Consider the following 12,762-nt stretch of genomic DNA (forward strand, 5'->3'; position numbering starts at 1 on the left):
ACGAACCAGAGCTGCGCACGGAAACGCCGTTTACCTTCCGCCAGAGTGGTACCTATTTATCTACTTGCACTTTGATGTGCTTTCGAACTGCTAGGTGGGCAGGAGCAGGGACCGAGCAACGGGAGCTCACCCCGTTGCGGGGATTTGAACTGCTGACCTTCTGATTGGCAAGCCCTAGGCTCTATGGTTTAGACCACAGCACTACCCACATTCCATTAAATGTGGATAGGACTGGTCAAATCATTAAATTACCACACATCAGCCCAAACATGAAAAAGAGCTATTGCTCCAAATGTCACTATCCAAAAAGCAAGCAATTCATAATCTTTCACAGTCATAATGTGCCCTAGGAATATCAAGACAACAAAATAATCAGGAATGCCCCATAATAAAAAGACCACAATTTCTATTCAACAAGTTAGTATCAAATTTAAAGAGCACAAAGGGAGGATAATTTCAGTAAGTGATTTACTCAGTCTATCTTTCCAGATCCTGGCACAGGCTAAATGCTGGTGTTTTAATTTAATAGTGCAAAAGAGAAACAAAGTCTGAATCTGAAAGCAATCCTCACCTCTCCTTTTGGCAGTATTTTCTGTTCATCCAGTTTAAAGGAAGTACCTATTCTTCTACGCACAATTGGGGGCTCTTCCCCTGGGTCAAGGGGATATTCTCTTGGCAATTTTCCTGTAAGCTCCTGCAAATGTATATAAAACATTAGAAGTTAGCTGTGTGTTGTGCATGTGCAGCAAGTGGATTTTATCTAGACGTGCAATAGCATTTCACAAATATTGTCTTTAAATAACCAATATTGCATTTTTTTCTGGTTGAAGGACACACAGTTGATTCTTTCTGGGTGTGTTTATTCACTTAGAACTTCTGTTTTGTGAAAGATCCTCTTAAGAATGGTAGTTGAGCCACATGCTTTGTCATCTGTGACCAGAAGAGAATGTGAAACTGGAAAGTAAAAGTTACTTTTGGTTAATCTGTCAAGCTTTCTGAGATTACTTTATTGAAGAAGCCATGTTGCTGTCTTGGAACTCCCTATACAGAACTCCTACAAAGTCTTACCTCTCTTCTGTCAATTACCTGCTTAAAACCTCTCTTCTGTGGCTTAACTTCTTAGTCATCACCCTCAATTCAAACAAAGCCTAAGAGTGCATAATTGCATCGACTTTCACCCTTCTTGCCCTGTGCCTCATCTCTCTTTCTTATGTCACCCGATCTTTTGTTTAAATTAAGAGCAAACATTCCTTGGGCAGGAGATTGTTGTAAAGCAAGAGACAGATTTTACTATACTGGTCAAAATCTGTACAGTTTCTACAACACCAGAGAGTTTAAACTGTTGGACTGGCAGAGCACTGGACACCTGCTGGTTTCACAAGCTCCAACGATTAGTTTCACAGCATTTCGCTAATTGTTGGCACTTTGCAGGCTGTGCCTTTCCCTGCACCATTCGATTTCAAACTCTGCAAGCCTGAACAGGTTCCATCAGGTGACTGTGACAGGATTGTGACATCAGGTGATTGACAGGTGGGTAGATCTACCCACCTGCCAAACTTGGCCCACAGGGGGTAGGGGGGGAGATAATAATCTGACCCCTCACCCCTGCTCTAAACAAACATTTTGTAGTAATAGAAGTAGTGGCAGTAAAACAATAGCTACATCATATTTACCTGCTGAATATCATTTTGTCAAGTTTCATATGATGATTTTTATTTATTTATTGGCAATTTTGATCCACTACCAAATTATTCCATGATGGAATGAAAGAGTCATTTGGACAGATTAGTCTAAAATAGCAAGGTGGATCCTTCACATTTAACAACTTTTTAAAAAAGGTAATTGGCATTACCTTTAGCACAAACATTGTTGCTTGTTTGCAGTGTGAAGAGCAAAGGCACAGAGCTGTCTAAAGAGAGAGAGATGATGGCCCTGGAGCAGGGAAAAGGCTCTGTGCCAAGGAGGGATAATGTTGGGCACTAGCTGCAACACCAGCACTGAGAGAGTCCAAAATCCCCAGCCTTCTGCAAAAACTATCCAGGCAAGTGGCAGGCAAGCGAAGCTCCAGACAACCTCCTGCTTGCTGCCCCAACCCTGATTCTCAGTGGAGCTTTTCTCCTTTTTTCAGGTCACTGAGAAAGGAGAGCCTGGTTCTTTTGATGCTTAACTTAAGCACACAATGAGCTGCTGGGAGGCCTTGAATTGTTTATGTCCACTTTCTAAGGGCAGCTTTACATGTCAGCCCAGCACAGCCTCTAGAAGCTGATGCACAATCAATTCAAATGTTTGATTAAATATGGTGTGTTTTAACATATTTATTGTATCTTTTTAACCCTATATGCACTGCTTAGAGACTATGCTGTTAAGCAGTATATACATTGTTTAAATAAATAAAATACAAATAAAACCTGCCTCCAATTAAATCAGCACAGATTTTTTTTTAATCCCCCCACCCTGAAAAAATACAAGTCCTTACAAAACCAAACGCAAAAGGCATAATCTTAGAAGAGCCGCTCCACCTTGTGCCTCTTTCAAGATGGCACTTCCTGGCTCTGCAGTGTGATACCTGGCGCTGCCAATCAAGTGACAGCAGGGGCAAAACTAGGCTTTATTTCACCCGGGTCAAAGACCCAGTTTGGCAACCCCTTCAGGCGCATTTGTATACACACACACAGGCAGGGAGCCTCAATGGTGCCTCTGGAGACTTCACCCAGGGCAAAAAACCTGGCTAGCCCCCCCCCCCTGCCCGGCACTGGGTGGAAGTGTCACTCTGTCATCACTGTGACGTTAGGATCAGCTACAGGCCTCTCTAGCTCTGCTGCTCCCCTCCTTCCCTCTCCCCAGGTTCTTGCTGTTTAGGAAAGCAGCCTGAAGTATTCACACCAACTGGAAAAGGCATCAGCCCCAAAAGCAACATGGACTCTACAAATGTGATGCAAAACATTTTATATGAAATCCCATTTGCAAAAAGAACAGTTGCATGGTATTATTTTTAAAGGTAATAATGGGACTGCTCATATTTTAAAAACAAATAATTTCTTCAGAAAACAAAAAGTGCATTAGCAGCCTGGCTCCTGTAATTTAAGATGAACTAATAAGTAACCAAAGCCTGCAGAAATTTGATGCCACTGTTGCAAATGGTTAGGGGCAAACTTAGTTTGGCTACCCCCAAGGGTTTCAATTCATTTCCTTCTCTCAGTCTACCAGTCTCGTTATATGACAGCAATTCCCACAGGAAAATAAACAAACTAAATTATGGGAGCCTGGAGAGAGAAATTTAGAATAAAACTGGAGGGTGATGATTGAATTGGCCTAAATGTTATACAGATGATTTGAGCAAAACCTTTTAGGCACGGACGTGTGGGGCCTAACCTGACCTTATAAACCTTACTCACGTAGGCAAACTACCAAAGTCAAGTTTTGCTTCTTATGCGAAAAAGAAACGATCAAGTAAGTTTCAGCAGCTCAGCTATTTTCCCTTACGCTCTTCATTGAAAAGTGTTTTCCAGTTACTTGACCTTTTGTGGGGTTAGGTAAGAGTTTTGAGAAATGACTAGAATGCTAAATTTTACAGAAGTGCAGAAAAAGACCAGAGCATTGTGCTGGTTGCACAGTTCAGCTTCCAAAGAACAGCAGCTTCCAATTGAAAAGGGTCAGTTTCTAGATCTCACGGCTGCAAAGGTACTTTACAGCGTATACGGAATGAGTGGGGAAATCTCAGAAAACAGAAGTAGTTGAACAAGATTTCTGGTGATTAGGAAGGAGTTTTTGCATAGCTCCTTGCTCTTCCCCATGATTACCAAAACAAAAATAAATAATGCAAAATACAGGCAATATACAAGTTGCATACATCTGCATGATTCATGTAAGTCACAGAATTCAGTCCATTCTGAAGCTAAATTTGGATTACCTGAATACATAATATTTTAAAGAAGTGAATCGGAAATAGGAATACAAAATTAAAGCCAAGCTGCTTTCCACATGTCTGCCAACTTGACTCCTGGAGCAGAAACTCAGATATATCAGCTAGGCACCAAATGGCTCCTTAAACCAGGGTTACAAGTCACCAAAACAGAATGCCTAGTTGGCATTTTTGGGCCAGACAGCTTGAAAGTGGTATTTTTCAACACGGCTTTTTGGTTCCTGAAATTCATTCTGACTGTGCAGGTAATATATAATGGATGGAATTCTACAGGATGTGGTTCTAGTGTGTGAACACAGGCAACATCCAAGGATCTCCAGGCAGGCACCTCCAGATGGCGGAGACGTCAGGCGCCTTCTAGCATCTTCACTTGGTCGCCAGGGGCAAATGAGCCTACTGCCTGCCAAATTTCGAATGCTGTCATCTTGATCAGGACCACTCTACGTTTTTTGTAGGTCCCACTTGTATCTATTTACTCTCAAATAATCATGGTCCCAAACATTGGTTCTCTACTTTCATGGCTGAAAGATAATGTTAAACTTAAAGGCTCTCCACTTGTGGAAATCTAATATCATACCCCTTAGTGTTAATTCTCAGGGCATCTTATGATACCCATGTGAACAGAAATTTGAAGCCTGTAACACTTAACGCATGTACTTGCGAAGGGAAACAGCAATGTTCACAGGACACTTGAGCAGGGCAATTATCCACATGCTCTGAATAGTTAATCTGTTACAGAAACTGGCAATGGGTGGGAAATCACAAAAGATGAATGCTGTCCTGTAATGTGTAACAAAATCCAAACTATCAGGATAGAACTGTTGGAAAGGAGCTGTGATTTATAGGAGAAACAGGTTGGGCCATGTTAGGGACAAGTTGTTGAAATGAAATTTTGCCTAAGCCTTGCATTTGCCAAATTGCCCACATTGGAAATTGCAAAATTGAGATATGAAATTTCATTTTGTTTTCCACTTGCAATATCACAACACATTTGTAAAAACTGAAATGTCGAAGGCAGGTGTATCTGAATTTCTGCTAAACATTTGGATCTTTTACCGACTTCCGTGAGAACTGTGGGTGTTTAAGGGATTGCGATGCCTTCCACTTTGCAAAGCAGAGACTTTGTAAGATGCCACCCCTTCCACACACTCTGCATATCAGAAGCAACAAAGGGGTTTCCAAGGATCATAGAAATCTACAGGGCCTACCGCTTCTCGGAGACAGAGCTTCTTTAGCTCTTCCAGGCGCTGGCGAAGGGTCTCCTCCAGAGCTTCTTGCCTGGACTTCAAGGCAGCCAGCATGTCTTTCTTGGCAGACTGAGAGCTATCTGACTCTTGGGAACCTGTCAATAAAGAATGATAGCATGAGGGCAGCTGACATGGTAGAGCGCACATCAGCAGCAGCAATGAAGCTGGTGCCTGTGGACTTTTTCAAAAAGGACTTGTGTTTGTTCACAACACATTCTTAAGCTTATACTAACAGGAGGAGGCTATACATCTGAACCACAAATGATATTTAAATACATTCCAACAAACATGAGTTGTTAAGATCATGTCATTCTTAACATTCCCATCTACAGTAGAAGTTTGCGAAGCAGAGAGACAATCCCAGGCATGAGCATCTCTCAACAGATCACTAGCACATTTCCTGGCTCTGTTTCGCTGCTGACTCGGTGCCCCTTCAGTCAGCTTTGCATTATCCATGCTCTCCTGTGGTGTCTCCCATAATCACCTCGCCATCTGGCTGCTCACAGATATCTTCATCCACAGACATGGTCTGGGTCATTCATAGTCGTGGCAGCCATTGCGTCTGCTGCTCGGAAATGCATGCGGGCTCCAGTAACTCTGCTGATTACGTGGCATCCATCTGCCATGAAACGAGAAATTACTGTGCAAGCAACTAAACTGTTGGATGGCCCTCTGTCATGGAGGCATCAGTTGAGATTCTTGCATTGCAGGGGGACTGGACTAGATGACCCTTCCACCTCTATGGTTCCAGGGCTCTATGATTCCACTCTCATCAAGCCTTTTGACAGCAAGGCCGGCTTGCAGCAAGAAAAAGCCATTTGCATGAGGCTGCCTCCCTGTTGAGACCTCCACCTCCAAGTTGTCAGGGTCTTCCTGTGTCAGCTACCGAGCCAGAAGTGCCATCCTCTTGTGGTTCTGCTATTACAATTTGTGTAACCTCTGGGTCCTTCATCTTCCACATCCAAAAGTTGCTCGTTTCCTCATTATGACTAAATTTTTAGAGGAACTTCCTTTTAGAGCTTCCTGAAAAGGGAGATTCCTTGTGGCAATTCCCATTTGACATCAACCAAAATCTCTAACCTGGTTAGTGGAACTTTTTGCATGAGTACGCGAATACCACTATCGCATCAAATCTCCAGTCCAAAAGTATGTTCCAGCTTGATACTGAAGTACAGAGCAAAGTTTTACACTTCAGGGTGCAGGTGAGAGATTGCATGTTTGCTTATTCCCTTATTTAAAAACCATACTCCCCGCATATAGAAAACTAGCACCGTAGAGCAATGTCAGGTTGAACCTTGCTTCTTGATACACCTGTTTTCTGGCCCCTGGGAGTATATTTGTATGAAAGCATTCCATCCTGTAACTCCTCTCGCTTATTCCAGTCTGCCGTTTTTAAATTAGAATAGTTAAATGTGAAATCTGAAGGATAAAATCCAAGAACTGTTTTACTGCCTGATGCTGCTGATCATATCAAATGGCACCAAAACAACAACCACTTCCATCACTATCTAGATCAGTGGTTCCCAATTAGAGCTCCACAGAACGCACCCAGGGGGTCCATAGCCCCATTCCTTGCCCCCTCTATTTTTCTGTCCCTTTTTCATGGTAATATCACAAGTTTTATTGTCTGTTTTAGCGCTGTGCAATTCTTCAATATATTGGCCAAAATTGGTTTTGAAATCACACCATGAGAATGATTATGACCTGGCAACACGCAGCAATATATTGCTCCTTGCGCAAGGGAGAGAAGGCAGCTGATTTCAAGGCACTGCTGACATCGCACAATGATCTCAGCTGATAATGCTGTTGATCTGAGCTGCCTTCCCTCACGCTGTGGGAGAACAGGCCAGCTGACCACTTCAAGGTACTCTGACATACATCTTTGCTGGCTGCCCCGCTGACAACGGCTTGATGCAACCCCCCCCCCCCCGTTTCCATCCCCTCCCACTCAATCCATGGGGTGGAGGTGACTCTGCTTCCTCTCCTCCCCCCACCCATCCAATCTTTGTGACTGCTCCTTCCCTCATCCAGAATTTGAAACTCCCATTATTCTAGGCACATTTTGTGGCAGGGAATTTCATTAAAGAGAGCGGTTTCTGAGCTCTGGGCGCAGTAAACTGCAGAGTGGAAGGAAAGGAGGACCTTTTTCTGCTTCCCCACTTCCAGCCACTCTCTGAAGACTGGAAACGAGACCCTCTTAAGATTATTAGGGGGGTGGGCAGGGGAAGCATGGCTTTGTTTTTTGCAGTCTTCAGATGAAGACTAGACCAGGTGAAAAATGCACATAAGATTTTAGCAGCAGTTCATTCATTTTCAGTTTTGTATTCTTGTTATAAAAAGCACGCCTAGACACTCCATTGAGGCATCCATAACCCAGGCTTAAGGTGCCATTTAGCTTTCATATCTCAGTTTCTAACACTGCCCTCATCCCCACTCCTGATCTCCAATTTCAAACATCGTGATATATCGGAATATCACAATGTTTAGCTGCTGATATATCATGATGTTCAAAACCAGATATCACTCGGCCGTAGTCTGCTTTTTTAGTATACCTAAAATCTTTCACTTATTAGGGGCTACTACACATTTTGTTCAAAAAATTGCTTTGCACCATACTACCATACAGCTAGCATACAGTTACTACCATACAGCTATCACAATTTTCAAAAGTAGGGGGTTAATGGCTTGGCTTTTGAAAAATAGGGTGTCCTCAGTAATTAACTAATTGGGAACCACTGATCTATAACAATATAGTGAAATAAACCATTCCAGTGCTGTACAAAGAAAATAATCTTATCTTATATGGATGAGAGACAGGACAGAAAAAACAGCTACATAAAAGCTTGTCAGAATAAGAGCCATACTGCTATTAGCACATTGGGATGCCTGCAGTTCTTTTCCAATACAAGTCTGCGTGAAGCAATCCTGAGAGGAAGGAAACGCAGGGAGGAAGGAGGAGAACAGGCTTAGGCAGCAGGTGAAACTGTATTCCTCTGAGGAATACTGTTAGAGGAAACTAGCAGACTGAACGAATGTCCAAGCAGGGGGCGGTGAGGAGGGGGAAACCCCCCCCAGCAGCAGCTGCCAGATGACATCACTGGGGTCCAGATGTGCAATCCCTTTGATGCAGTTATTCTTCTTGCTTATAACCCACACGCCTAATGCCATAAACAATGAATATCCTAATACAGCTGTTGCTCATGCTGCGTTCATCGGCCTGGCTGCCAGGGTCAGCCTCTCAGCCCAAAGCTGGCCATCCGGAACATTCTCCGAGGAGCCCAGATGGGGAGGGAAGGTGCATAGTGTGTCCCCTCCTGCCAGAAGCAGGCATGATTCACTGCCTCAGGATGTCAGCAAACAACAGAAAGTGACCACAAGCAGCCACTATCTCTCAGCAGTGAGGAACAAATAGGATATCCTCCACAGCAAGCAGCCAAGATAACGGCTTCTCCCCCATCTGGAATTACTCAGCACAGGATACGCATAGAAATATCCTGTGAGGTGAATGTTCTTCATTAGCTTCTTTTTGCTTGTCTGCCGCCTTGGTGACGGGACAAGTTTGCTATTCATCAACTGAAATGCTTCCAGAGGAGAGCAACAGGAAGTGCATGTCTAAGATGTGGTGACGGGAAAAGACCGCCCACTAGTTACTGCTGAGGAGGAAAGAGCCCTCTGAAGGCTTAAAGCATGTCGGAATGGAAGCTGGCACGCTTGCAGAAATACTGCAGAGCAGGCAGTGCTTCCATCATGAGGCTCTTTAACAGCTACAAAGAGTTGTTCCCAGTGTTTCCTGGGAAGCATCTCTGGGAACCGTAGCTCTGTATCTGAACACTTCTCAGCACCCTTAACAAACTACACTTCCCAGCAGTCTGTGGGGGAAGCTTTCCATGTTTGGTGCTGATGGGGCCTGAGCCAAGTCCTTCCTTGCTGGCAGCTGGAGCTGGCAGGCAACAGAGCCCCTGGAGCAAAGCAGTGGGGCTGGTACAGCCCTCTTTGAGCCACTGCAGAGAAGAAATTTAAGGGAATAAGCTATTGTTTGGTTAAGATAAGGCAGGTGAGTTTGAGGAGGAATTGTCCAAGTTCCCTGTTGCTTAAGAAGGTGGAGCAAATTGACATATTGTAGGAGACCTGCAAAAATCAAAAGAAGAAACCAGGAGTGTGTTCCTGTGAAAAAAGGCAATGGAGGGAGTAATAATAATAATAATAATTTTATTATTTATACCGCACCCATCTGGCTGGGTTTACCCAGACACTCTGGGCAGCTTACAACATTATCTAAAAACATAATAAAAACATAAATCCTTTAAAACCTCCCTAAACTTCAGGTGTCCTCTAAAAGACAGGCAGTTCTTTATTTCCTTGACATCTGAAGGAAGGGCGTTCCACAGGGCGTTCACGACTGAGAAGTAACAAGATTTCAATTATAGAGTTATAGGAAATTATCAGTAGTTTTTCTCTTAGTGCTCAGCTTGGAAAGCCTGGCTTCTGAGAACGGATTAATGCTTAAGTAAGGCTAAACTTACTAAAACATGGGTGGCGCTGTGGCCTAAACCAATGAGCCTCTTGGGCTTGCCGATCAGAAGGTTGGTGGTTTGAATCCCTGCAACCGAGTGAGCTCCTGTTGCTCGGTCCCTGCTCCTGCCAACCTAGCAGTTCGAAAGCACATCAAAGTGCAAGTAGATAAATAGGTACCGCTCCGGCGGGAAGGTAAACGGCGTTTCCGTGCGCTGCTCTGGTTCGCCGGAAGTGGTTCTGGTTCGCCGGAAGTGGCAACCCCAGAGTCATCCGCGACTGGACCTAACGATCAGGGGTACCTTTACCTTTTAAGGCTAAACTTAATGCAAAAAATTGGCAACAACAAAGCTAAGAGAGGTAAGAGAAGTCGAACTGTGAAGAGCATGGACTCCCACTCCATTTCTTACTGGAAGCACCAGCACAGAAATACCACTGCCAAGAGCCTGCATTGTTTTGGAGAGAATTAATACTGTCTCAGTAACAATGTCTTATTGTAGTCATGAATTGATACAATCTGTGTATCTAGAGAGAATGAACAATGACTGAGAAGCTCTTGCAAATTTGCAAGGTATAAATATAGAAATGGTGACCTACCCTGAGAGGAAAAAGAATGGGAAAACATTATGACAGTCCCTTTCATACCCCAACTTTCCTATTTCATGTTACAGATAGGTAGCCATGTTGGTCTGCCATAGTTAAAACAAAAAGATACACAGTGTATCTGAAGAAGTGTGCATGCACACGAAAGCTCATACCAAGAACTGACTTAGTTGGTCTTTAAGGTGCTACTGGAAGGATTTTTTTTTTTTCCTATTTCATGTTTTGGCTTTACCTTATTCTCCCTTTGGAACAACAACAACACCCCCCAAATGCTAAGTTATTTAGTTCCAATTTTTGTACTCTTACAAAGCTCAAAGTTCATCCTTTTTTGTAGGTTTGTATTTATGCCTCCTGAAGACATGAAGGCTTTTATTATTATTTTGGTAATTTATCACCCCAGCCCTTTCCCCTTCTCCTGATTAAGGTTACTATGGGTTGTATATTTTAAAAGTAAACAAATAACACTGGACTTGGCCTACACAGACCGTCCAAAGGAGAAAAGAACCAGTAGACTATGAAAGCAAACTGTCAGATACAGTGAGAGATAAAAAGCATTATATCAGGTCTTCTCCTCATAAAGCTGAACATTATATGTACACACCTTAAGCAACAGAGTTCTTCACAGACTGCTATAGAACATGCATGTGCACTTGGGGTAATCAGGTCCTTCCTGGAGGAGGCATGCATGTTAACACAGGGATCACACCCTCAACAACTCTCTAAAGAGTTGTGCATGTCTGTACATGAGTAAAAACAAAGAATAAAAAAGAAAGCTGCAATACATGTAACTTCAGACTTTCCAGATTTCTTGCACTTCACTATGGAACGTAGCATGGAATAGTTTTCTTTATGGGAGATTTTTGAAAATGGCACCCCAAAGAGCATAGCCAGTGAGTAGCAATTGTATTTGCAAATAATACCAGGACAGCTAGCTATGCTATGCCAAAAGGGGGATTCTGTAAGGACAGCACCCAGGTGAGTGGGCAGATTGGCAGCACACATGCAGTGGTGGAGAGCAGGCGGGGGCGGGACGCACAGCCCCCAGGGGCGTGGCGCACGTTCTGGGAGCATGGCGCGCTGCCTGTGAGGGTGGGGCGCCCAGTGTGGGGCAGCCACGATGGAACCCCACTGGGATTGCACTGCCAGGGGTGGTGCGCTCCTCCGCCCCCTCCTCCTCCGCCAGTGAACACATGTATTTTTTCCAGACAAAAGAGCTCCTTGCTGGTATGCTCTTGTGCAGAATTTTGGCCCAATTCACTTCTCAAGCGTAAGAGTTCCCCCCCCAATAGTGGCTTTCAAATCATAGGGTATTTTTTTCTAGTGTTCCTTAAGTACTAAAGGAAATAAACTTTCTTCGGTAGTGTTAATTACTAAGCATTTTGTTCTAGCCAGCATTTTGCTGATCTGGGATGTTGTCATCAGTAAAATCTAGGTCAGTAAGAAGGGCTGCCAGCTTCACCAATAAAACACTCTTCTCATTCTGGCAAATACAAGGAATGTGTCTACCCGGCCACACTCACACAGCTGAATGAAAACGCAGCGGAAGATGTCACTCTGTTCAAGCAGGTAAACTGTGCTCAAAAACGGATGAAGTGAATCCTCTTCCCAGCAGCCGGGGGTGAGAAATGACAGGCTCCACATTCCTAGAGTTTTCTCTCACTGTGCTTCTGCTGCATGGGGGCGGGGAGGGGGGGGGGTTGCACCTGAAGCACCACCATCATTTGCAGAGGAGAGAACAACCACCTCTCTCCACCAGAAGAAACCGTGCTTGGAGGAAGCACCGGTCACCTGGCTGCACGCTGCAATGTGCAAAGCCAGCCACAGTCAGAGCCAGTTCAGAAATTAATTATCTTTTAAAACCATGCACAAAAGCGCCCAAGTTTAAATGGAAGTGCGCACACACAGTGCCACAATTTTTGAATGGAGCATATGAGTTTATTTTACTGTCTTTAAACTTGAAAGTGGCATTATTCAAATGGATCAGATTTCCACTGTTGTATTTCATGGTGGGACACACAGCTGGAGATGTACATCATCACCCTCACTTTCTTTGTATGCCACCTTTCCACAGGAAAAAACTAATCTCAAAGTGGCCTATAAGAGGGAGAACAACACATCACAAAATCAACCATTCCATGAATTTCACAATACAAATGCCAGTTGCAGTTGCAGGCATTTCTCTTTAAACGTCGGTCTTCGTTGAACTAAAGTTCAGAAGGCAATTTGTCTCTTACATTTCATGCTCAATGCAGACAGACCAACAATTCACTTTTGGCACCTTCATTCTGTTGATCAAGCCATTAAATTCTGGGAAGCACAACAGTCCCCAAAATATCCAGCAAGTCTACCCATGACCCCACGAACCGAAAGCCAGGGTCAGATGACAAAGTCAGCACTTTAAGCTCTGAAATTAGCCAATGCCAGGGCAGAATGAGTCACGATAGCAACAGGCCTTCATTTTCAATGCACCAATTGTGG

At 43.8% G+C, this 12,762-nt stretch overlaps 1 protein-coding gene across 8 annotated transcripts in view; it reads right to left on the bottom strand.

Moving 5' to 3' along the window:
* The window catches only part of FRMD4A (FERM domain containing 4A), a gene marked incomplete at its 5' end in the record, with an annotated part of 413,106 nt that overhangs the window by 27,004 nt on the left and 373,340 nt on the right, over window positions 1-12,762 (bottom strand). For all 8 annotated transcript variants that reach the window (XM_081927637.1, XM_081927636.1, XM_081927641.1 and 5 more), the window contains 2 exons: window positions 572-694; window positions 5,131-5,264. In XM_081927637.1, coding sequence (XP_081783763.1) covers window positions 572-694; window positions 5,131-5,264 — 257 coding nt within the window. The remainder of the gene's footprint in view (window positions 1-571; window positions 695-5,130; window positions 5,265-12,762) is intronic.

The sequence above is a fragment of the Podarcis melisellensis genome (assembly GCF_964234715.1).
Source record: "Podarcis melisellensis genome assembly, chromosome: 10".
NCBI classification, from domain to species: domain Eukaryota; kingdom Metazoa; phylum Chordata; class Lepidosauria; order Squamata; family Lacertidae; genus Podarcis; species Podarcis melisellensis.